This window comes from Schistocerca piceifrons, chromosome 7 (assembly GCF_021461385.2).
Source record: "Schistocerca piceifrons isolate TAMUIC-IGC-003096 chromosome 7, iqSchPice1.1, whole genome shotgun sequence".
NCBI classification, from domain to species: Eukaryota; Metazoa; Arthropoda; class Insecta; order Orthoptera; family Acrididae; genus Schistocerca; species Schistocerca piceifrons.
Genome location: NC_060144.1, coordinates 315682831 through 315709655, shown reverse-complemented (window position 1 = coordinate 315709655; position 26825 = coordinate 315682831). Strand labels below are relative to the sequence as shown.

General features: G+C 40.5%; 1 protein-coding gene across 1 annotated transcript in view; it reads right to left on the bottom strand.

The window, feature by feature from the left end:
- LOC124805091 (nose resistant to fluoxetine protein 6-like) overlaps positions 1-26825 on the bottom strand; it is a 279871-nt gene that overhangs the window by 155063 nt on the left and 97983 nt on the right. The window contains exon 4 of the mRNA XM_047265529.1: positions 1189-1274. Coding sequence (XP_047121485.1) covers positions 1189-1274 — 86 coding nt within the window. The remainder of the gene's footprint in view (positions 1-1188; positions 1275-26825) is intronic.

Genomic DNA, 26825 nt, shown 5'->3' with positions numbered 1-26825 from the left:
TCTGTCACCAGCTCCTGCAGTCAGGAGGGGTACCGTTTCTTTTACTTTTGTTGTAGTTACATACGTTTTTACTGTTGTGTTTATCTCCGTGTGTCCTCTAATAACTTTCGTGTTACTCCATTTACAGCGCATGTAACTGCCTGAGTGTAATCAGACGTTGATCGAAACCTGTCACCGTATTTTACAATAAAATATTTTATGAGACCTGGACAGTTTTTATCATATTGTTAGTAGTATTTTTTGACCGCTGACATTACCTAAACCCATGTTTCAAAAAGTATCACATAAACTAAGTACATAAGATAATACTTCGTATTGTGACAGTTCATCATCAAATAGAGGACACACATTACTGCAGACCAGTCTACTGCACTGAATATGCAGAGAAGCTAGATTTTACGTATCCCTGATGTTATTTGATACTATTAATAACACACATAATAATTAATTGTACTAACACATTCTTCAAAGCAGGAGACGAGGATGACCATTAATAAATCCTTTATAATATTCTGAAATTGTTCTTTAGTAGATAAACTTACTATGATTGCTGGCACATTATGGAATATGTGTGTTATGGACAACTTCCTTGATTAACAATTTGTGACTTCAAGTATTTACGTAAACTATTCTCATTTCTATTGTTGTTTCAATGAACTGAGCGGTTGAATTGAAAACGACGAGTATTATTTATGACCAATTCCCTTATAATTGGGAAGTAGTAGTTAGTATAGCCAGTAGTTAGTATAGCCTGTGCAGACCTCTACAGAACGGACATGAATTCGCGTAACTCTAAAATTTTTCCTTCACTTACTGAGTTACAATGAAAAGTTATCTCGTTTGATATTATGAAATTGAAGTACATGATATATTCCACCCTCGTCTACATCATCTATGTCTCACAACATCTGTATTCATATTGCAAATAAAAATTGGTTTAGGCAATTCATCAAATCTATCCTATGCTGTCTTACGAGAAGCAAAGTTAACTCTTACCACTATCTTCAAGAGCCGCATTCAAGTGCTTTTCTTATCCCTCTCAGTTCCAATATATTCTACGAGATCGGATCTATCCTATTATCGCTGACGAATTTCTTTCTTTGGATAGCTTTACTAATATCAAACCAGTAGTAAGCGTCTAAATTACTTTGTGTGCTGTTTAGAACAAACAAACAAATTTAAAACTACCTCTCTGCAGTCCAACTGTATCAGCCACGGCCACGTCAAAAATTGTTGAAATGGTGACGACCACACACACCAGAAGCATTATGGACCTGAAACAGAAGGAAATTTCATTGTCGGACCATAGCTATCAATGCCTATGTTATGCAAGAGAATATTCTATAACATAGCTCATCGTACCGTCTTTACCAGCTTCTTTTCTGTCTCTAGAAACCACTGACAGTGATAGTGTTATAAGGGAAAAATATCGTATACACGCGAAGCTGGATACAATATTGAAATTTTAAAATCAGTTTCTGCGGTATCTATTTAGTCTCGCGGGATATGGTATTTCTTCTAAGTGTTCCCTAAGCATTCCCCCTCCACCCCCTCTCTCTCTGACTCTCCCTCTCGTTACAAAAAGGTACGGCCAAACTTCCAGGAGACATTCCTCACACACAAAGGAAGAAAACATGTTATGTGGACATGTGTCCGGAAACGCTTACTTTCCATGTTAGAGATCATTTTATTACATCTCATCAAATCACGTTAATCATGGAATGGAAACACACAGCAACAGAACGCACCAGCGTGATTTAAAACATTTTGTTACAGGAAATGCTCAAAATGTCCTCCGTTACCGGGGATACATGAATCCAGCCTCCGTCGCTTGGAATCTCTGATGCGCTGATGCAGCCCTGGAGAATGGCGTTTTGTATCACAGCTGTCCACAATACGAGCACGAAGAGTCTCTACATTTGGTACCGGAGTTGCGTAGACAAGAGCTTTCAAATGCCCCCATAAATGAAAGTCAAGAGGGTTGAGGTCAGGAGAGCGTAGAGGCCATGGAATTGGTCCGCCTCTACCAATCCATCGGTCACCGATCTGTTGTTGAGAAGCGTACGAACACTTCGACTGAAATGTGCAGGAGCTCCATCGTGCATGAACCACATGCTGTGTCGTACTTGTAAAGGCACATGTTCTAGCAGCACAGGTAGAGTATTCCGTATGAAATCATGATAAAGTGCTCCATTGAGCGTAGGTGGAAGAACATGGGGCCCAATCAAGACATCACCAAAAATGCCTGCCCATACGTTCGCTGAAAATCTGTGTTGATGACGTGATTGCACAACTGCGTGCGGATTCTCGTCAGCCCACACATGTTGATTGTAAAAATTTACAATTTGATCACGTTGGAATGAAGCCTCATTCGTAAAGAGAACATTTGTACTGAAATGAGAATTGACACATTGTTGGATGAACCATTCGCAGAAGTGTACCCGTGGAGGCCAATCAGCTGCTGATAGTGCCTGCACACGCTGTACATGGTACGGAAACAACTCGTTCTCCCGTAGCACTCTCCATACAGTGCCGTGGTCAACGTCACCTTGTACAGCAGCAACTTCTCTGACGCTGACATTAGGGTTATCGTCAACTGCACCAAAAATTTGCCTCGTCCATTGGAAGTGTCCTCGTCGTTCTAAGTCTTCCCCAGTCACGAGTCATAGGCTGGAATGTTCCGTGCTCCCTAAGACGCCGATCAATTGCTTCGAACGTCTTCAAGTCGGGACACCTTCGTTCTGGAAATCTGTCTCGATACAAACGTACCGCGCCACGGCTCTTGCCCCGTGCTAATCCATACATCCAATGGGCATCTGCCAACTCCGCATTTGTAAACATTGCACTGACTGGAAAACCACGTTCGTGATGAACACTAACCTGTTGATGCTACGTACTGATGTGCTTGATGCTAGTACTGTAGAGCAATGAGTCGCATGTCAACAGAAGCACCGAAGTCAACATTACCTTCCTTCAATTGGGCCAACTGGCGGTGAATCGAGGAAGTACAGTACATACTGAGGAAACTAAAATGAGCTCCAACATGGAAATTAAGCGTTTCCGGACACATGTCCACATAACATCTTTCTTTATTTGTGTGTGAGGAATGTTTCCTGAAAGTTTGGTCGTACCTTATTGTAACACCCTATATATATATATATATATATATATATATATATATATATATATATATATATATATATATATATATATATATATAAGGAGAGAGAGAGAGAGGGGGGGGGGATGAAGAGAGAGAGATAACACTTTAAAATTTACTGTACAATTTTTAACTTGTTGTTTGAATTTTTCATAATTCCACATTTTGCTCCACCCAATCCATGTAATTCGGATTGGACAGCATTATGGAGAACACCTATCAAGTACAATAACTACCTTGCACGTAAGTCCTTGTGGAGGTTAAGGAATCAGTGGCTGAGAACGCATGTGACAACATGTTCCATGAATAGAGCATTAACATCCAAGATTCACCAAAAAAACTGTCCTTTAAAAAGGAACACAAACAGAGGATATTATTAGTCTAGTTAATCGGCCATAGAACCCTACTACTATGCAACGTATCAATTCTCTTTGGAGGGAAAATGAGTAAATCATAGGAGTTTTGGAATTTATTTCTCTTCGATTTCACCCATTATTTTCGAATACAGTTTTCCGCACATAGGGACTGATTGCCTGAAGTAGGTTAATGGAATTTCCAGTCAGGTGACCTTAATGTGTAGGTTCAAGCATCTAATTATAAATTTTTTCTTACTTCGTGCACAAAGGCAGATTTTTTTTTCATAGACGGCTGTTTTAAGACAATCATAACTTTTTCAGTGTAGTTGACTGGAGAAGTTAAAACCCAGAACTGGCGCGTAGTTTGCCTCTCCAGAATGGCTTTCAAGGACTACTAAACTCACAAGGGAAGGGTTTCACCTCTAACTGCTACAACCAAATGAAAATGAATTTAAAATACGGGAAATGTGTATTTTACCACCCTGGTAGGTTATTTATCTCTGCAACTCTGTATCTGTCTACAGTGGATCTTCGAATGTCTCACCAACAATGATATTACCTTGAAATACTGCCCCCAAAGACTTCCAAATTATGCCTATCATGTATATTTTTGTAGAAAGAATAATCTCTGTGCCAAAACAGCATGTTAATATTGTACGCTTGCAAACTGACAAGCTAGAGGTGATCGACATTTCATCATCCTTTTCAACCCTTGTTATCTACATCCAAGTTTCTGCGCCAGATACAGAGCTATGCCAACGTTTACGTCATCAAAAGCGTCTGGACACGTTCTAGTCGACATTACTATGGGGTGTGCCCCACCTTTGCCTTTATGACGACTTGAACTCTGCTGGGGGCACTTTCAATATGGTGTCTGAATGTCTGTGGAGGAATGACAGTCCATTCTTCCTCAAGAGCCGACATCAGAGGAGGTAGTGATGAAGTGATGTTGTAATTTGGAGACTGGAACGAAGTAGGCGTTCTAGTTGACTCCAAAGGTGTTCCTTTCGATTTAGTCGAGACTCTGGACAGGCAAGTTCATTTCAGAAATGTTATAGTCCACAAACCACCCTTAAGACAGAAGCACTATCGTGCTTATACAAACAGCTGTTGTCTGCAAGCTTTTCCTCTACTGCACGCAGTAAACGTGCTGTAAAATTGTTCATACTTACATAACATCAAATATTAGGGAAATTATTTCTGTTAATTTAATAACAATGTTCCGAAACATATTAGAAAACGCAAAGGTGAAAAAAAATCTGAGTGCCATGAGATACTAACCTTCTACTCAACACTTCGCTAATATGCTTCCCTGCCAACCACGCTACGCTGAAGTTGTGCAGCATGTGGCCTTGTAAACTACAGGCCATTAAAATTGCTACACCATGAAGATGACGTGCTACAGACCCGAAATTTAACCGACAGGAAGAAGATGCTGTGATATGCAAATGATTAGCTTTTCAGAGCATACACACAAGGTTGGCGCCGTTGGCGACACCTACAACGTGCTGACATGAGGAAAGTTTCCAACCGATTCCTCATACACAGACAGCAGTTAACCGGCGTTGCCTGGTGAAACGTTGTTGTGATGCCTCTTGTAAGGATGGGAAGTGCGTACCGTCACGTTTCCGACTTTGATAAAGGTCGGATTGTAGCCTATCGCGATTGCGATTTATCGTATCGCGACATTGCTGCTCGCGTTGGTCGAGATCCGATGACTGTTAGCAGAATATGGAATCGGTGGGTTCAGGAGGGTAATACGGAACGCCGTGCTGGATCCCAACGGCCTCGTATCATTAGCAGTCGAGATGACAGGCATCTTATCGGCATGGATGTAGCGGATCGTGCAGCCACGTCTCGATCTCTGAGTCAACAGATGGGGACGTTTGCAAGACTACAACCATCTGCACGAACAGTTCGACGACGTTTGCAGCAGCATGGACTATCAGCTCGGAGACCATGGCTGCGGCTACCCTTGACGTTGCATCAGAGACAGGAGCGCCTACGATGGTGTACTCAACGACGAACCTAGGTGCACGAATTTCAAAACGTCATATTTTCGGATGAATCCAGGTTCTGTTTACAGCATCATGATGGTCGCATCCTTGTTTGGCGACATCGCGGTGAACGCACATTGGAAGCGTGTATTCGACATCGCCATACTAGCATATGACCCGGCGTGATGGTATGGGGTGCCATTGGTTACACATCTCGGTCACCTCTTGTTCGCATTGACGGCACTTTGAACAGTGGACGTTACATTTCAGATGCGTTACGACCCGTGGCTCTACCCTTCGTTCGATCCCTGTGAAACCCTACATTTCAGAAGGATAATGCACGACCGCATGTTGAAGATCCTGTACGGGCCTTTCTGGATACAGAAAATGTTCGACTGCTCTCCTGGCCAGGACATTCTCCAGATCTCTCACCAATTGAAAATGTCTGGTCAATGGTGGCCGAACAACTGGCTCGTCACAATATGCCACTCACTGCTCTTGATGAACTGTGGTATAGTGTTGAAGCTGCATGGGCAGCTGTACCTGTACACGCCATCCAAGCTATGTTATTACGGCCAGAGGTGGTTGTTCTGGGTACTGATTTCTCAGGATCTATGGAACCAAATTGCGTGAAAATGTAATCACATGTCAGTTCTAGTATAATATATTTGTCCAATGAATACCCATTTATCATCTGCATTTCTTCTTGGTGTAGCGATTTTAACGGCCAGTAGTGTTGAGAGGTGGCATGAGCCCCCTCTCATATTTCTATCTTACGATTTTCCTCTCTAATTGCATGCGGTGAAAAGTTGCTTTTCCTTCACACACGGACTTCCCACACAGCATCTCTCGTCACCCGGGTGGTCCGGTGACAGGCGGGCTCTGCTGATCTTGGAAGGGTAAGCCGACAGGTGTGAGGGAGTCAAGTGAATGCTTTCCAGACGCCGACATTGTAGAATAGCGGTGGAGACATGCTCGCAGGGGCCTGAAGTAGCGGCAGGGCTAGAGGTTCCGTTATTTCGCAGAAACTTAGCAAAAACACTTTCTGGCGGGCTACCAGCGAGGCTTGGGAATGACTTGCGTATCCAAGCAGTTTTGGCGGGCAAATTCCCGCGCTTTCTGCAAAATCGTAACTGTGATTGGCTTGCTCAGCGCATAGATCCGTGACGTAGCAAAATCGGCGCAGAAATTGGCGCCAAGAATCTCCATTGATGGAATGGTAGTGCTCCGGCAATAGAGTGGAATTTTCCGCCGGTTTTCGAGTTGCTGATTGGAACGGTTAACCACAGCCACTGTCGTGGGGGCGGGAATGTTCTATGTTTGGTTTGTACGGGTGCTATTGTGGGGAGTCGGCTCTCGCCTTTCGGTCGGAGTAGGTTACAAGACTGAGCTCTCGCTGCTCTGGTCAGCCTGCCTTACGTTGGCTGTCTAATATACTTTTATTTAATTGTAACTGTTTGACGAAGTTGCTGAAGTTTCGACTTCAACGCAACTTTCCGAGTGCAGTTGGCAATTGAGCGTTCTGCGTACAAGAGGCCTATGTTGTCTGTCTTGAGCAGTTTTGGCTAAAGTTGACTGCATCGGAGTTACTGTGTGACTTTGCTTGTTAAAATCAATCACTGTACCATCAGTCATTGTGTGGCGAGCCTTGTTCGTCTCCCTCAGAGGCGCATTTGTATTGCTAGGGAGTCTTTAGTCTGGAACAACCAGGCCAGGATAATATGTTTCGGGCTATAGTCGCGACATTATCAGCACCAAGACGGGACGTCGAAGCAACCAGCCATCGCCTCCAGTATACCAGATCGTGTCCGTGCAGTTAAGAAGACAGCTTGATAATGTACATCCGCAGCACCAGCAAAGCAGGCAATTTTGCTAGGTGATAATCCGAGCTCAGCAGAGCGCGCCTGTTTGTCTTTTCTAACTTTGATCTGTCTTGGGTGTTCATTGTCTGAGTTCTCACTAATGTAGCAGCAATTAATGCTGGGTTGGCTGTGTGTCTCTCTTAAGACTTGAGTTGCAAGGAATTGGCTCCACATACCACTTCGTCATAAATGTCACAGCCGGCCACGGCGCTCAGTCCGGAACCGCGCGACTGCTACGGTCGCAGGTTCGCCCTGCCTCGGGCATGAATGTGTGTGATGTCCTTAGGTTAGTTAGGTTTAAGTAGTTCTCAGTTCTAGTCCAATAGTGCTCAGAGCCATAAATGTCACAATCTAGTTTAGGGACAACTTCACCTTCACAGCATTTATTTGAGTATCCAATTTGAGCCAATTTGATGTATTGTAAATGTTTCATGTGTTTTTGTTTATTATTTTGAGTTATAATAAATCATATTGTTATTTTGGGCAGAACTTTCATTCTGTTAATCGGTAGAGCAACCCTATCATTTCTCACTACGTTAATGAAACCTTCCTTTATTTAACTTATTTATCAAATGAAATTATTGCACGTGCCAAACTCTTTTCTACTCCACTTGCAGGGTCGATTACAGTCAGTTCGCGTTTCTTTTTAATCCATGTGCAACAGCAAAAGTCGGAGTTAGAATAGGGGGGCTTACGGTATCATTTACATATGTAGATTCTAGAAGAATTTAGTATTAAATACACTGCTAGCCCCGGCACCTCGCATTGTATTTCATATTATGTTCTTCGGAAGACTTTAATCGCCGATATGTTGTTAATTGACATTTAATTATAACAAATGTTACCAAGAATCACATGTTTTGAAGCCTCTTCTATGTGCTGTAGCCTTAAATGGGCATACTTTTATAACAGGCGAGTTACAAAGCAAAAATAACTACAAGTAAGAACGAAAATTCTTTAACCACCAATATGACGTTTACTCTCACTTTTTTGCAACAAATCGTACCGTAACGTCGCGTTCTCGAGAGATTCAATGTGTTGATGCTTAGAAACAGCATATATCCATAGCTTGTGATTTATAGCAAAAAACCCACAAAATATGGACTTTAGGTGAACATGACAAATGCAATATCGCGTCTTCTTCTACTTCAAACATGGAGAGCGTCCTTGCTTCTTATTGGTTCTGCTTTACTTGGGACGTTTTCGAAATGTCGCAGAACTTATTCCGTGTTTCATGTTTCCTCACCGTGAAATAGCAGGAAGAGACGCCACAAAGCGCAGAGCGCGTCACGTCAGCGTTAGCAAATTGTCCCGTGTGACTACGGCACGTGGACGAGGAGCTGGAGACGTCACAGCGTGGAATTCCGCATTCCGCTACACTGCCGAGCGTGAAATGAAGAATCTGGTGTGGAGAGAAGCGTGGCCAGTAAGATGTGACGTCTTTTTACGTCACAAGCACAACTTACGAGCCGCCATATTATACTGAGTTAAACCACTGTCTGTTATCACAGAGTTTATGGTATGAATATAAGGTGTTTCAAAACATAAAAAAGTTGAGGATCTATCGAAAGCGCGTTATTTTCCCTACGAATTGTAAAAAACCGCGGGAAACTACACATCGGTAGAAAAAGGCTTTTTGTACTTACTGGTTGGTTGGTTGCTTGGTTCGGGGGAGGGGACCAAACAGCGATGTCATTGGTCCCCTCGGATTAGGGAGGGAAGGGGGAGGAAGTCGGCCGTGCCCTTTTAAAGGAACCATCCCGACATTTACCTGAAGCAATTTAGGGAAATAACGGAAAAACTAAATCAGGATGGCTGGATGCGGTTTGAACCGTCGTCCTCCCGAATGCGAGTCCAATGTGCTAACCACTGCGCAACCTCGCTCGGTGTATTTAATGTTTCCACTGTTACAACTAGTGTGCTATGAATGTAGACCCTTTTAGTGCTACGGAAATATGATGATCTATCAAAAGCGCGTCGTTGTAATGTAATTTGTCATAATTTTTATCAAACGATGGCATTTGTAGATACTGTCTCTAGACAGTGTATGACATACACGGAGATCCCGCAGCCACTTTGAAGTGATAGCCAATTTGAACGCTGTTAGAAGGCCGAAACTGAAGAGGATCACAGGTAAGTGAAAGACTCTGTGATGCTGCTACTCGAGACTGCCCTTCTGCCCCATAATTTACTCCGGAGGATACTAAGGAGTATACATCACGGATTTACTGAATGATTAGGTTGGGTCTGGGCATAGCTGAAGAGGAACGTCAGGCTGCAGAAGAAGAAAACGCGGATGTCGAACTGCCACAAGTTGAAGGTGACAGTGAAGATGCCTCTCGAATGGAATACGTTGTTAAGGGTGGTTCAGGTAAAAAAAAATCGATTTTCGGTTTTCATCATATTTCGATAGATTAAGATTTATAAGTACTCTGAAAAGGATTTTGCTGAAAAACATTTTTTTCCAGCATTTAAAGAGCATTTTCCTACCACGTGTGTTTATGTGCCACGCCCACTTTTCTGTCACCCACTTCTCTGCATATATTTTAGATCTTTAGATCTTTATATCCCCTACATTGCACGTTAGGGATTTTTTTTTACTCCCAAGAGTGTTGGCTATCCTTGGAATGCAACGGTCGGTATTCTTTTGCTTCTGCTGTTTGTAAACAACACGCTCTCAAACACGCGATTTGTTTTGTTCAAGTGTGATAGCGGATAGCTGTTATACTTACGACGTTTGCAGTGCTTGTCTACGTATGTTTTGTTGTGTTTATTGAACATAACGAAACGTAAAAGCATTTGCAAGAAACGATAATTTAGAGGAAACAAGTTTAGAAAGCTTTCTGTATCAGAGGTTATGTCGCCTGGCAACGAAGTTTCTAATTGTAATTCTTCAACGAGTGCATCATGAAAGAAGCTCTCGCCATTTCAAGAGAGTTACAACGAATTTACTTTAAGTGACAAGGGGTGCAGTAACATTATTATAAATTTGAGAATATTATCAGATACAATTTCTAAATTTGTACAATGTAGACAGTGTGGTGAGTCTCAGAGAGTGAAAATTTGTGACAGTGCCAGTGGGAGAAAAGGTCTAGCAATTGCTTTGGATTTAATTTGCACTAATTGCTCAGCTGTGATTTCATTTATGAGTTCTTCAAAACCAGATGCAAGTGGCCCTAATGAAATCAATACTAGATTAGTTCATGCCTTACGATCCATTGTCAAGGGCATGGCTACAGGGAGAACATTTTGTTCAGTGATGAATTTACATCAACCAACCAATAAATTTGATAAACGGACTGCAATATTAGAGAAAACTGTATGTGAGGTCAGTGAGAAAAGCATGAAAGTGGCTGCTAAGGAGGCAGTGGAAGAAAATGATGGATGTTCGGATATTGCAGTTGCACTTGATGGAAGTTGGCAGCAGAGAGGCCATACTTCTCTGAATGGAGCAGTGACTGCCACAAGTGCAGACATCGGTAAAGTGTTAGATGTGGAGATAACGTCTAAATATTGCAAATGCTGTAAAGCCTATGAACATAAAGAACACAACTGTGTGGCTAATTTTAGAGGAACAAGTGGTGGTTTGGAAGTTCATGGGGTACAACAAATATTTCATCCCTCCGTAGAAACAAGAGGCGTACGGTACACCAAATGTTTGGGCGATGGTTACAGTAATGTGGTGAACTCTAACCCATATGGAGATGCCATTATTAGCCAAATATAATGTGTAGGCCATGTTCAAAAATGTTTTGGAACAAGGCTGAAAAAACTAACTTTTGATATGACAGGAAAAAAATTAAAAGATGGAAAATTGTTGACCAGACAGGGTCGGTTAACTAACTGAAATAGAAAACTTGCAGGTATACAATGGGCAAGGAATTAGGAGAAATAAAGAAAATCTGTAGGCAATGAAGAGAGATGTTTGGGCCACATTCTTCCATAAGTTCTTTACTGACGATAAGCCATGTCATGGATTGTGTCCATCAGGAGAAAATTCGTGGTGCAAATACTGTACAATAGGTCTCACGCAACTGGAGAATCTTATTCTCACCAGCATTCTCTTCCTGCTGCTGTTACTACAGGAATTAAACTTATTTTCAGAGACTTGGCTCATGCTGACCTTCTAAGAAAATGTCTGCATGGGCAGGCACAGTTCCCAAATGAATGTTTCAATAGTATAATTTGGAACCGCCTTCCTAAAGCGGGAATTTGTAGGCATGCATACAATGAAACTAGGAGTTCACGATGCTGCTATTACATTAAATTGTGGTAATAATGGAAAGTGTTGGGTACTGAAAAAGCTGGGAATTAATCCTGGTGAAAGTATGATCACTGGGCTGCAACATTGCGATTAAATGAGGATAGCCGATGCAGACAGGTCTGCATCTACTATGGCCAAGAAAGCAAGACAAACATCCAGGACGGTGAGATAGAAGCTGGAAGATCTGCTTGTGGCCAAAGAATGGCCATCATATGCAGCAGGACAGTTTTACTTAACCGTAAGTAACAAATTTCAAAGGTTTTTTCTCTGAAGTCAATTTCCTGCAAACTAAAGTTTTCAATGCATATACCCCATTATATGAGAAATTATCATAGATAAATGAATGAAATTTTCAGAGACTCTGCATAACATAAACCACTTCTGGTACTACATTCATTAATATTCCCCCTTTAGGAAGTTAACAAAAAATATTTTCTGCAGGAAAAACTTAATACTTTTTGTTAATAAATTTAAAAAGGTATTTCTTAAAAACTATAAAATGGATAAAGCAAATTTTAGTGCAGTTGACTATTAGCATCATGTAACATACAGTAAAAATATTAAAGTCCTGCATCAAATAATTTTTTCAGAAATGAGTCAAATACTTGCCTAAATTAACATGGGTTAGATAGGCAGGATGTGGTCCCCTTAAATTTGTTTCCATATTCTACTGTTCAAGACTGAATATTATCCCTCATTATATGAATGCTGTAATTGATGACTGTAGTTATCTGTCGCCTTATTTATGTCATTTCATTGTAAGCTAGTCACTATTGTTACTGATTTTGTGGAACAAAATGATAAAAATAACAAAATTTGATAGCGTCGACAGCTTTGAAGCGAGAGACAGCGGATTCATGTCTACCTCCTACCAATTTGTTTCACATTTGGTTTTGTAAAAGATGGTGGCCCATTATTGTTAATTTAAAAGAGTTATTACCTGAAGTCATCGATGTTATTTGTTATAAATGATGTATTTTCTACAATTCATGATGCAAAGACCAACGACTGGAATGTTTCCCAAGTAGCCAGGAATCCAAGCTCCCAGTCAATGTCAGAAAGCCAACAGGAGTTACACAATGGAAGCTTTTGCTTCTGTGGAACTTAGTGTCTCAGTTTTTATGGACTGTCCATTGTTTGTATCTGTCGGTAAATATCTTTTCAGGGATGTTGGGCAGCTTTGAGAAAGATCTCCTCTTCCATTTAAATGAAATTACGAAAAGAATATCGATATTGAAATCCATGTCATGAACTGCATTACTTCTGAGTGATGGCAGCCAATACAGCATCGAGAATATAGAGCGGACTGGCATTAGACACTATAACTATACTCAGTTTATAATAAAAAATGGGATGAAGCTTCAGTTGAGTTAATTAATGGCTTCTACTAGTATGTACGTATTTCAGATTATTGTTTAGCATTATTCGCTGTTCAAACAATCGACGAATCCAGAATCTGCTTCGCAATGTCTTCACTCTAGCACAGCAATTTAGGGCTCGTAAATTTTCTTAAAGAAACTGTGTGATTCAGGCGCCAGATGCCGGAGACTGTCGCTGGAGAGTGCTGAGAGCGTAAGTCACGTTAACTAGCTCGTCCCGTGTGCCTCCGGCGCTGTCTCTCGTCAGGTGGGATGTCACGTCCACGCCCACGTAACCGTTAGCTGCCTCGTCCCGTGTGAGGACTGAGGACGGCTTCAGGGAGTGGATGCCTGTGCACTCTTGAGTGGATGCCTGTGCAATCTGAACAATCTGAACGAAATTGAACAAAGGTTCTAAGACTGTAAGTGGGCGGTTTAGGTTTTTATGTTTGTAACGCCACTAGCGCTATGTATGAAAATAACTAATTGTGCTGTGTGCAGTCTGTGGCTGGTTTGCATTGTTGGAATATTTTCTATTGTAGTGTTGGGCTTTTGGGTGTGAACAGCGCGTAGCGTTGTGCAGTTGGAGGTGAGCCGCCAGCAGTGGTGGATGTGGAGAGAGAGATGCCTGAGTTTTCAGAGATTGCTATAAGCGTACGATCTGTGCGTGTGTCCGCCAGAAAAAGGAAATTTTTAGAGATGGCGGTCATTAATTGATATATATATATATATCAATTCATGACCTCCATCTCTAAAAATAATATATATATATATATATATATATATATATATATATATGATAACTTTTGAACATTATTAAGGTAAATACATTGTTTGTTCTCTATCAAAATCTTTCATTTGCCAACTATGCCTAACAGTAATTAGTGCCTTCAGTAGTTAGAATCTTTTATTTAGCTGGAAGTATTGGCGCTCGCTGTATTGCAGTAGTTCGAGTAACGAAGATTTTTGTGAGGTAAGGTATAGGTTATTGTTAGTCAGGGCCATTCTTTTGTAGGGATTATTGAAAGTCAGACTGCGTTGCTCTAAAAATATTGTGTGTCAGTTTAGTGATGATCAGAATAAGTGAGAGAAAAGTGTCTGAGTACGTTCAGTTTTGCTCAGCTAATAACGTAAAAGTTTTTCCAGCATTGTCATTCTTTACATTCAAAGGGGAAGTTTCAAGACTTGGAAGAGTTGCGTGATTTGAGAATATCAGAAGGATTGTGCGAGATACATTACAGTATAATGTAGTATCGTGTAAGTCTGGTGTCCCTTTAGGCTACCTCGCTAGTTTACTTTACTGCTGCACGATTGTATTGCCCTTTGCCCCCCCCCCCCCCTCTCCCGATATAGAATCTGCCTAACTGTGTACACTAGTTATTATTTTTTATTATTTTATATTTTGTAAATGTGGATTGCAAAACTGATCATTCTGTTCTGGATTCTGTAGTGCCATCTTGAGAACCACTCCTTATTTAATGCGAGAGAAAGCAATTCGAGATGTTGTTTTGTATAACTGGCGTATGCACAGACAGACATTGCACAGTTTTACGGATAAAAATTGGCAACACTAAAGGAGGATAAAGAATTTTGGAGATTTTGGCTCGAGATCATTCAAGACGGGCCTAGTGTCTAATAGCGTGAAGTATAATTATTTACAAGTCGATGCTGACGTGTAACTAGTGGAAAAGTGAATACTAGAAGCAGAAATTTTGGTTTAAAGCAAATGAACATGAACTGCACAACAAAACTCCGACCAAACCGTATGGTTAAAGTTACGGGAATCTGGAAAATAACTGGTTAACAAAGTCACCTATACTCTTGGAATAATTATAGTATTTGTTATCTGCAGTTATTCACAAGTGCAGGAAAACACCAGTAATTCAATGCATTGACAACGATGACTCTTTTCATATTCTGAGTTTTCGGCACAATAATTTTCTGATCTTTCTCTGGTGGGTATTGAAAGCAGAAGTAATGGACACTGTTACAGTGAATAAGATTTAGTCACCTTTTCTGTCTGGTATTAACTGACATTATTTTCAGCTCACATACATATATTAAAGCAGGCTTATTTCTACTGAACGTAGTTAATGCAAACAGAATGATAGTTGTAACGAAAGGAAGTAATAGAGAGAGAAAGACAGAGAGGAAGGTACACACATCGCACCTAAAGGTATTTTGCCACGTATTATTAATAATTGTGTGATATGCACATAGTGAACAGTTGTGATAAATGCACAGAAACGTAAATCACGAGTGTCTCTGTCATTAACATGAGAAAATTAGTTATGGTAGACAACTGCATACCTCAGAAATTGGTCTTTGGTAAGTTTTTAGTCACCTTCAAATTTAGTGATTGGGTTGCTGAATAGGGAATATATTTCTACCACTCATTTTACAAAATTCCATAATGTTGCTGGTTCTTACTATACAGCAAGTGCAGAGTGAACTTAGAAGCGACTGTGGAAGAACATTTAGTTGTATTACTATGTTTTGTTAGTAAATGTATCACTTTATCTTCATATTATTTAGTCAAGCTTCTTATTTCGCCATTATGGTATGTTACATCAATGCAATGTTAAAAAAGAAAACAATAAATTCAAAGAGAAACTTGGAACTAATCATAATTAGCGTGACTTTAAAGTTGGGTATTAGTAAATGTTAAATACTGCAGAGTGATTTGCAAACAGAAGTGTACTTGTACTTGTTTTGAACACTGTCGAGTGTGAAAGAGACATTATTAGGGCTGAATGTCGCAACCGAGTAAATTTTTAAAAGTTTAACTTCTGCTGTTATTCAAGTTCTGTGTATCAAGGTAAGACACGAATGTTACAGTAATCTGTGTTCGTTTTATTAATGGCAGTAATCTGTTATTTCTAAACTACTAATTTCATTTGTTTGAAACTGGACGCATACCGTTCTCGATAAACTAAAAGGAGGGCTGATTCCAGTTGGACACTTCAAGTTACTGTAAAGGGAGAAGTTCAGGATGGGTCACTACAACATACTCAAAGGTTTCACCATTAATTTAATGAAGAGGGTTTCTGCTCTTCATTACCAGCATTAGCTTATATTTATATACATTTAAAGGGAACTACCACTCATTATAACTAGTGGAAATTTTTTGCCAAGTATTTTTCTAATTCTTAATGATTGTCCATGATAGGGCTTCGCTATGAATAACAATCCCAATCTTACAGGTGTGCTGGTCATATCTGTTAAACCGTTTGTGACTGCTGAACACGTTAGAGGTGCCCTTACGCTTCCTTGGGCTCTCCCTGTGTTAATTTTATTTATGTGGTACATTCTCCATGCAGTAGAACGTACTAGGATCTGTTATTCAGATATTCGTCCAGCCAATCACATATTTGCGAAGGGGCTTCGCATGGCCCTATCTTGGTTAGTAGCTGACAGTCTAGTCCAGTGTCTAACGCCTTTTGGAAAGCTAGGAAGACGATATCTACCTACTCACTTGTGTCTGTTGTTTACAGTATATCGTGTACGAATAAAGCAAGTTGTGTTACAAACGCGGCCGTGTGGAGTGGCCGCGCAGTTTGAAGTACTGTGTCACGGATTGCGGGGCCCCTCCCGCTGGGGGTTCGAGTCCCCACTAGGGCATGGATGTGTGTGTGCTGTCCTTAGCGTAAGTTTGTTTAAGTTACTTTAACTAGTGTGTAAGTCTAGGGACCGATGACCTCAGCAGTTTGGTCCCTTGGGAATTCACATACATTTGTTTTACAACCGCGTGGTCTTGTTTGGACCTGTGCTGACTTAATGAACTGGTTTTCCTACAGGTACATTTAATGCTTGAGCAGAGAATATGCTCTATGTTCCTCCAACAGATGCACGGGAGAGATATCGGCCTTTCGTCTTTTGTTTCCGACCTTTTAGACTTTTTGTGACCTACGTTACTTTCCAATCAAATGGGGATATTCGCTGTGCAAGAAACCCGTATTGAACTCAAGGTGGGAGAGAAGCTTGTGATGCGCCGTGTTAAATTAAAAATGGAACTGAATTTTCATCAGGGTCTGGTGCTCTGGTCGCTTTAAATAGTTTTATTTTTCATTACGGTGGACGCTAATACCTGTCAGGGTCATACGTGAGTCTGCGTGGCGATCAAAGATTTTTAAATGCAGAGTTTAACATTTTTGCGTGTTACGTAGGTGCTCAAATAATTAAGTTCAGGTTCATTTCCTCTTCGTATAATTGCTAGTCTTGGAAATCAATCTTCTAACATACTTTGCATATTTCTACTCAGTGTAAGGTGGCAGAATAAATGAAGGCCAATTTCGCACCTTACATAAGAGTTTTATACATCGTAACGGGAAGGTGAATATGACACATAACCTACTTCAGCGGCAATGAGCAGCTTTGCTTGTAAGTATGTAATGAAAAAGGGATGATACTCAATCGACAGTATTAACAAACCACTCCTATATAATGTATGACAATGAGCCGAAGGTGAAACAAGCAGTGAGAGGAAACGTTTTTTGTGGAAGCCAGCGTGGGCAGAAGCAGCGGCCGAACCCCGGGAGGCACAACAGAAAGCTCTTAAGGAGGCACGTCCCGCATTGAGAGTCAGCGACCAGACAGGTGACGCATACTGCAGAGCGAGAAACGGGCCGCCAGAAGTAGGGCAGAAAGAAGCTTTAGAAAACTGCGTTTCCGAATGGCAAGGAGATCCGAACAATACTAGTGACGCATTCGATCATGTGAGCAGCAAGTGGTAGATACATGATAGACACATGTAACTTTTTAGTAGTCTGGAGCAGGCAAAAAACGTCCGAATGGTGGAAACGCACCAGGAAGGAGTGAAGTGTCGAGATTTCAACGCAGTTAAATGGTAGGATCTTTGCAATTGGTAGAGAGATTTTCCACAAAATAAGAGGAACTCTCCTATTGGTCGGAAAACGCTGTGACATAAAGAACGAAAGAACCCAGGTGGGGAGAGAGTTTGGCTGCGAGAAGGACGCGAGCCAAATTATCGACGACTATTCCCTGAACTGGCGTCAAGTGCAGAACAGGGTGCTTAACACTCTGTACGACGCAGAGAAATTTGTGTGAACAATACATTCACAGTGGCTGACCTCAAGCTAGAAATTAGGTGTAGCGTCGTTGATGTCCAACTGTGGAGAAACGAACGACCCAGTTGGTTAATTGTTCTTGCGAGAACTGAGAGGGAATTATAATATGCATGCTGCTCCAGCCATGCGTGTATATATCGCCATAGTTCGAGACTAGGAATGAGTTCATATTTTCTCACACATCGAGAAACATAGGGAGAGTTTCTGCTGACAAATCCAGCAAAGGCTTAGTCAGATTTTATAGGAATTTCAGTGCACGAGAGCAGCCATACAGAAGACAACTCATCACAGCTAAGGTAAATACCGCGTGCAGAGGCGTGAACTTGTTGGTTCACCAGCTTGCGTCCACTATAAACTCGGGTGACCTTGGGTAATCTTTTGCTCGACTTACAAAGCTAACCATCCTCCATAGACTTGATTGTCATCCCAAAAATAGTAGCGAACTTTGAACCGAAATCGGATGTTTTATCGTAGTACTGGCCAACATCATAACGTAATTGTAAGACTAATTTTGTAAAGAAACTTCTGGTTAAAATTTGTAAGTAGGCTGTTTATGTTTTCTTATTGGCAACGTTACGTAGCGCTCTGTATGAAAATCACTGGCTGTGCTGTGTGCAGTCTGTGGCTAGTTTGCATTGTTCTCTGCCATTGTAGTGTTGGGCAGCTACATGTGAACAGCGCGTAGCGTTGCGCAGTTGGAGGTGAGCCGCCAGCAGTGGTGGATGTGGGGAGAGAAATGGCGGAGTTTTGAAATTTGTAAGACTGGATGTCATGAACTGCTATGTATATTATGATTTTTCAACACTATTAAGGTAAATACATTGTTTGTTCTCTATTAAAATCTTTCATTTGCTGACTATGCCTATCAGTAGTTAGTGCCTTCCGTAGTTTGAATCTTTTATTTAGCTGGCAGTAGTGGCGCTCGCTGTATTGCAGTAGTTCGAGTAACGAAGATTTTAGTGAGTTCAAAAACGGCTCTGAGCACTATGGGACTCAACTGCTGAGGTCATTAGTCCCCTAGAACTTAGAACTAGTTAAACCTAACTAATCTAAGGACATCACAAACATCCACGCCCGAGGCAGGATTCGAACCTGCGACCGTAGCGGTCTTGCGGTTCCAGACTGCACGCCTTTAACCGCACGGCCACTTCGGCCGGCGATTTTTGTGAGGTAAGTGATTTGTGAAAGGTATAGGTTAATGTTAGTCAGGGCCATTCCTTTGTAGGCATTATTGAAAGTCAGATTGTGTTGCGCTAAGAATATTGTGTGTCAGTTAAAGGACAGTTATGTATAATTGTTCAAAGGGGACGTTTCATATGGCGACCCTGCCAGGATACCTCACTGGAATCTTCTGATTTTTTTCTTGTAGTTTGTGTAATTAGTGTAGCTATTGTTTATTGCTAGGACGTAACTGTAGAGAGAATCTCCTTTGTAGTTGCAGTCTTTCATTGTTGTTGTGGCATGCATGTAGATTTGCACCAAGTATTATGCAGCTGTGCTTGCACTTAACTAGATATTATTTTCAGTGCTATGTTAATGTGTTTTCTTATTTTGCTCTTCAAAGTGTGTTTTTCTGTGTTATCATGTGAAATATTGTGACAATAATGGCGTGTGAAAAACGTAATACTAGGCTCCAAAGTAAACTGAGAAATGACAGTGAAGACAAAAGCAGTGTGTTAGCGCAAATGTGTAATGAATTAACTAATGTTCAAACTAGTGATTTGGTAATTGTGCATAGGGAAATGGAGCGGGCGGCAAATAATGGCATAGACAGTGAAACAATTAGTGAACAGGGAAGGATTATCGATCGATCAGTCGGCAATAGCTCGCCTCAGGAATCCGAAATGACAGGACACAATCTCGCAAATACTGTAGATTCAGGTTTTGGGTCCTCACCATTTTTTCAAATAAGTCAAGACACATTTTCTGCTTGTCAAAATGTGAATGTTGCCGGTGCAAATTCACTGCCGAAAAGCACTGAGGAACATGTTTCAGACACCAGTGCATTGTTATTACAATTAATACAACAAATGGGACAAACACAGCAAAAGCTTCAAAAGTTAGACACAATGGAACAAAATCTTTGGAAGTTAGACACCACACTTGAACAGACACGTGAAGATTTAACTACTGAGTTACATAACATTGAATCGAAATGTCAAAAAGTCTGTAATGACGTAAAAACACAAATTTGTGAGCATTTTCAACCCACTTTTTCGCGGCATGAAAATGCATTACAGAATCACGAAGCAGCCATAAAAGAACTGCAAACTATTGTTCATGAAAATCATGAGACCTTGCAAGCTAAAATTGGCTCAGTTGCATCTACTGATTTGGTTACGCACCTTGCAAAAACTCAGGAAAACTTAAAGGACACAGTAGATACTCTGAAAATTGGTTCAGAAAGACACATGGAGGAAATTAGTTGATTATCAGAGAAAGTAGTTGAACTTTCGGATCAGCTAAATAATTTATCTACGAAGGTAGATGATAATCTGAATGACACAAAACCGGTAGTCTTTAATGACACAGAAGAGTGCAAACAAATTAGGAAATTCAAACAAAATCAGAATCAAATTAATAGGCAACACCAAAGAGAAATCCGGGAAGCACAAGATCAGCTGACACAGATAATACAAGAATTACATATTTCAGAGGACACTCGTGCCCCAATACGGGAAGAGGGACATAGAAATACGGAACAGCCACAAAATAATAACACAGCACATTTCGGAAATTATGAAAGAAATTGGCAAGGTGCATCGAATTTTGAAATGGAACCGCCGAAACGACGTAACAATGACCGACATGCGACTCGCCGACATGATGATTTTGACTATAAGCTGTTCATTACTACACGTAAATTTAAAACATTTAAGAATTCTGGCAATGACATTCAGCCACAAGCATGGCTCCATCAATTCTCTCATTGTTTTCCTCCCAACTGGTCATTAGCGCACAGATTAGAATTTATGCGTGGCTACTTAGAGAATGAACCAGCTGTAAGAATGCGATCGGTCATTCACGATTGTCACAGTGAAGGAGAATTTTACCATGCCTTCCTCTCAGCATATTGGTCTCAAGCTACACAAGACCGAGTAAAACATAGCATCATAATGATGAAACATTTCGAACAATCTGAATTTTCCAGTCTTGTGAAATATTTCGAAGACATGTTACATAAGAATCAGTATCTTTCAAACCCATACAGCCCCTCAGAACTCATCCGCATTTGTTTAATCAAATTGCGTGAACATTTACGACATATTATTTTGGCAGGACGTTGCAAAGACGACACTGAAGTTTTTCAGGGACTCTTACAAGAATTGGAAATCGACACTGACAATCACGGGACGCGAAAACAGGAGCACAACAATTACAGGTCACATCCGTCACAATTACGCGACGAAAGAAATAATAACTGGACGCGACAAGGTTATTCTCACAACACAAATCGTGAAAAAAACAGACACCAGCCATATGACAACCACTGGCAGAGTAATGGTTACAGAGAAAGATCGCATTTCTGTAGAAATGAATATGACAGAGATAACCATGGAAACAGACAATATGGGAACGAAAATAATTATTATCAAGGGACACAGAATAACTTCAAACACAACGGTCCACCACGCAGTTACGATTCTGGGAGAAATTCTCCACCACATGACCGACAAACAAGAAAATATGTAAACTACCGACAAAACGACAGACCTGAATTCCATCAGAACTGGCGAGCTTCAAACAGACAGGGCCTTCTCGACAAGGTGAATTTGCAATAGTTAGGTCTCCTAATCCTAATAATGACGTGCGCCAACAAAGAGACAGACAATGACTCGCACCGCAGGCAGCTGCGTGCGCCGGCTGGCTCAGAGAAAAATAACATAGACGCTAACCTTGAGAAAAATTCCAGTATTCTTTATCTACGTATACCGCATGATAATTGCGTTCAGGTTGAACCTCTGCATACTAGGAAGAGTAAAGGTTTACACCACATTTCACATGTAAAACCGTTTATTGAAAGATAATCTGCTTTTTAACTTTGTCTTTGCCATAAAACTTTTCACTTCACATATCTAGTACGCATTGTCAGACTTAGAAACTGTTACCATGCAACAATGTTTGAAGTTAAATATCCAGTCAAGAACCAAGAGAACTTATTTAAACAGAAATTACGAATGCATTGTTATAGTGAACAGATGTCACAGTGTTACTGTGTGTGTACATTCTTGCTTGTTAGTTGCACGATTACGTAACGACTATAAGGCTTGCATTCATAGAACATATACTGGTACTGCTAATGAGATTTTAATGCAACATTTTGGTTTACTTGAAAATACATTCTGGATTTAAAGTACTTTCAGTGAGATACCAGATGATACAGTGGTTAGTTTATGTGACAGCTACACGATTTTATCACGACACTACTAATGAGTGACAATTTACAATGTTGCTTTTGCAGTGTTTCTGTTTTATATCTGCACAGTTTTTCTGTATTATTCTGGAAAGTAAAACATGTTTTAGTAGTAACTTTTGTGGTATAGCTACAATGAGACTGCCTTTTCCATAGCACAACGATACGTTACAGCACAGTACTTTCTTCACCACGGCAATAAGCGTAATAACTAAGATATCTATATGCAAAGCATTTCACTTTTGTTTATCATGAGATAAGTACATTGGCTTCTGCAGAACTTAGCTTTTGGAGGACAATAACTACGACACTTCCACAAAGATTATCTTACAGCAAGACGCACGTTTAGCGCTACAGGACATGTATTTGAGTGATTAATTTTGTACTTAAAACATTTATTTTTAAAGATATTTGAAGTACAATTTCCGTGATACATTTCATTCCATTGCTGTAATCTGTAACACCTGAGGGTATAATTACATTAATCCTCAGGGGGGTACAGGCTTACTTTGTGTACCATGTGTTTGGAAAGCCCAAGGAGCCCTAGCTAATATGGTATTTGCTTATACAACTTTACACATCGGTACCATATTTCTCTAACACACAAATTACACAGCTATCTGATCATTTAACTGAGAGATAAACATTTTTTTTACTTCATCAGTGACACATGTGTACGCAATTACACAGTTCGGTAACTTCACACTTATGAAATTGTATTTTGTCTGTACTTTGTGAACTGTTCATATTTTTTTGGAACCATTGTGATACTATGAGAGCTTTGAATGATGTATTTGGTAAGGGAGCATGATTTTAAAGTACGTTTGAGGTAGATGACACTATTGAAATGAGCAGAGAATTTTTTTAGGTTCTGACATTATTGCAGAAAGCTACGACATTTTTGAGATTTGACTGAGGTGTTATGATGTTATTTTTATGACGACGATGTGTATTATGCTGTTGAGGTATGTTTATGATCAATAAGATGATGCTACTGTATATGAGGAATTTGATTATGCTACATATTTATTATGATGAAATATTGAAGAAGTGTCGATGAATATGTATATGAACAATGAGTAGTGGTTAGGGACTCTGATTTGTGGAAAAGGATGTTGGAAACCAAGAATCGTACTTTAAAAGTTATGAAATGTGTGTAAATGCGTGAATGTATCACAATTCCGACGAAAACTTTTTGAACACTGTTATATTCATAGGATTTTGTTTCTACACATTTGCAACACAAATTCTCGACCAGTGAAATTTTTTATATGAGACTGTCACTGTAGTGCAAACTGGTGTCGTAAATATTTCGGTAAGAAAGTTAAGTGACCACCTGCGCATAATGAGTCATGGGCACCGAGCTGCGCGACAGTCGCCTGGAAAAAAGCCATTAGTGTGTGCCTTTCAGAGTCACTGGTGGTGAAAAAAATGGGGGCCATTATCCTCGCTATTGACATTCCTTTGTAGAAAGCATCACAAATATGCCATGCTCAAACTTGAAAACATATGATAACACTGTGGAGCTCTTAATTTATGATATTTACTGAAATGCCTAACGAAATGACGAGAAATATTTTTATGTCTATACACCTGATTATGACTACTGTCTTTCTAGTTGAGAGATTTTTTTACTACCTTATGAAATGCCATATGGCTAATGAATGATGTTTCATGCCTTCCTTTGTACATATTTGCTCATTTTATTTAATATCTAGTTGCTAGCTGCACTCCAGCATTGGTTATTATAAAATTTAATAGATGTACTAATATCACTATTTTCTGTCTACAGACCCAGTAAAGAATACGTTTATGATGTACTTTCTTAGAAAAGAGAGCACAAATGGACATTTTCCTTCATAGGAATTGCATAAATAATTTTTTTAATGACTTGGTAACTTTCTTGCAGAGTAAGTTTTGTGATGAATCATTCCAGTGTTAAGATCTGACATAGGTATTAGACATGGCCGTCTTTACTGTAATATTTTTTTGCTTGTGGGTCTGTCATGTTTAGATATAACTTATTATATTACTGCTGCTTGCTTTGCCAATTTCCATTTTTTTTTGTCATTGCTGTTTGTGTTAATTTGTTATGTGCTGCTGCATTCCCTCGTCCCTTGGTATATATATGTGAGCTCAGTGGATTTAAGTTAGCTTAAGATGGGGTAGGCCATATAAGAGAACAAGTTGTGATGATTTGGAATAAATGCATTGAGAAGCTATAAGAAAATGGTTTGGCCAAAAAAGTAGTGTACAGTGGAGGAAAACTATTTTTGAAAGAGGATGTGAACAGAATACAGAAAGCAGGCTTAGATAGGACTTTTAGAGAATAATGATGAACGAAGGGAGATCTCCATGCAAAATACTGCAGTATAACAAACCCTGTCCTTTCCTTTTGTCTTATCCCTCTATGTGTTTGTGTACCCTTGTGTATTTGTGTTTTTCCTGTCTTTATGTGTTTAGCTGATGTTGTTATGTTGTAGAATTTTCTGATAATATGTTATTTTCTTTGTAAAGATGTTTAGAAATTATTTATTCTGTTATGTTTTAATGCTCATGTGTGAAGTTGATGTTTCGAAAGTTATTCTGATCTTTTATGTATGTACTCATGTCATTATTCCTGTAACACTGATGTATATGTTATTTCGATTCTTTTGTAAAGCCTGCGCTACAAATGTTATCTGTATTGTTATGTTCTTTAATGATGTATTTTGTACCTTTGTAATTGTATTCTTATGTTATAAAATTGTAATTGACACCAGTTCATCATATTATTAACTTGTAAGTTACATTTCACTGCACACGTTTCTGTTGGTCATAGTACAGGGTGTGGTAGATAAGTAATGAGACTGGCTGCCGCGCGGCGCCCCAGTCGCTCGCAGGGCAGTCTCCACCTGTACGTCACGTGGTGGGGGATCTGAGCTAACAATCGAACCGGTTCGCAGCCGCGTCGGAGCTCTGGTGCAGTGAGGGTCGAGCTTTGCGTATTACGTTGTTTGTGTGCCCGTGACGCTTGTGAAAACGCTGAAGATGGATCGCTCGATAGAACAGCGGTATGCAATCAAATTTTGTTTCCGCTTGGGCAAAACTGCTTCAGAAACTTTTGCTATGATTACGGAGGCCTACAAAGAAGACTCCCTATCAAGAGCTCAAGTGTTCCGGTGGTTTAATGAATTTAAAAACGAGAAGGAATCCATTGAAGACATGGAGCGATCTGGACGCCCTTCAACGAGTCGTGTGGATGAAACGGTGGCCAAAGTGAAAGAACTCCTGGACTCCGACCGTCGTTTAAGTCTCAAAATGATCGCCAATGAGGTCTCCGTGAATAAATTTACGGTTCACCAAATTGTTACGCAAGATTTGACGATGAGGAAAGTTTGCGCAAAATTGGTTCCCCGAGTGCTCACCGCCGAACAAAAGCAACAACGAGTGGACGTTTGCCGTGAGATGTTGAATGATTTGGAAAATAATCCACACTTTTTAGACAACGTAGTAACAGGCGACGAATCATGGACATTCCAGTACGACCCAGAGACGAAAACCCAGAGCTCGGAGTGGCACACACCGGCATCCCTGTGGCCGAAGAAAGCAAGAATGTCAAAGTCCCGCATCAAGACAATGCTGATTGTGTTTTTCAACAAGCGGGGGTTAATTCACAAAGAGTTTGTCCCTCAGGGGAAGACTGTCAACGCCGAATTCTACAAAGAAGTCCTTCAGCGATTGCACAGAGCGGTCAAACGGAAGCGACAGGACCTTGCTCAACGCTGGCGTCTTCACCACGACAACGCTCCGGCGCACACAGCGTTCCTCGTGACCTCCTACTTGACCTGAATTGGAGTTGAAGTTTTGCCACAGCCACCATATAGCCCTGACTTCAGTCCTCCTGATTTCTTCCTATTTCCGAAGGTCAAAAGATGCCTGAAGGGTCATCGTTTCGACGATATTCCGAACATCCAACGTGCTGTCACGAAGGCACTAACTGGGATAACTCAAATGGACTACAGTGGGGCCTATGAAGCTTGGAAAACGCACTGGCAACGTTGTGTCGACGCCCAAGGCGAGTACTTTGAAGAATATTAACGTTTTGTACAAATTGGATCAATAAATTTGTTTTTCTAGACTGAGTCTCATTACTTATCTACCACACCCTGTATATGGACAATATGTGAGAAGTATGGACTGTTAGTGTTTGCACGTGTGTGAATAATTCAGCAAGGGACTGGATAACAGCATTGCTGGTTCTAAGGACAATTCCAAAAACTTTGTGAGTGCACAAGTGGTGATGATGGACTTGCTGTATTGTCCGCAAGACTCTTCGATGGTGATT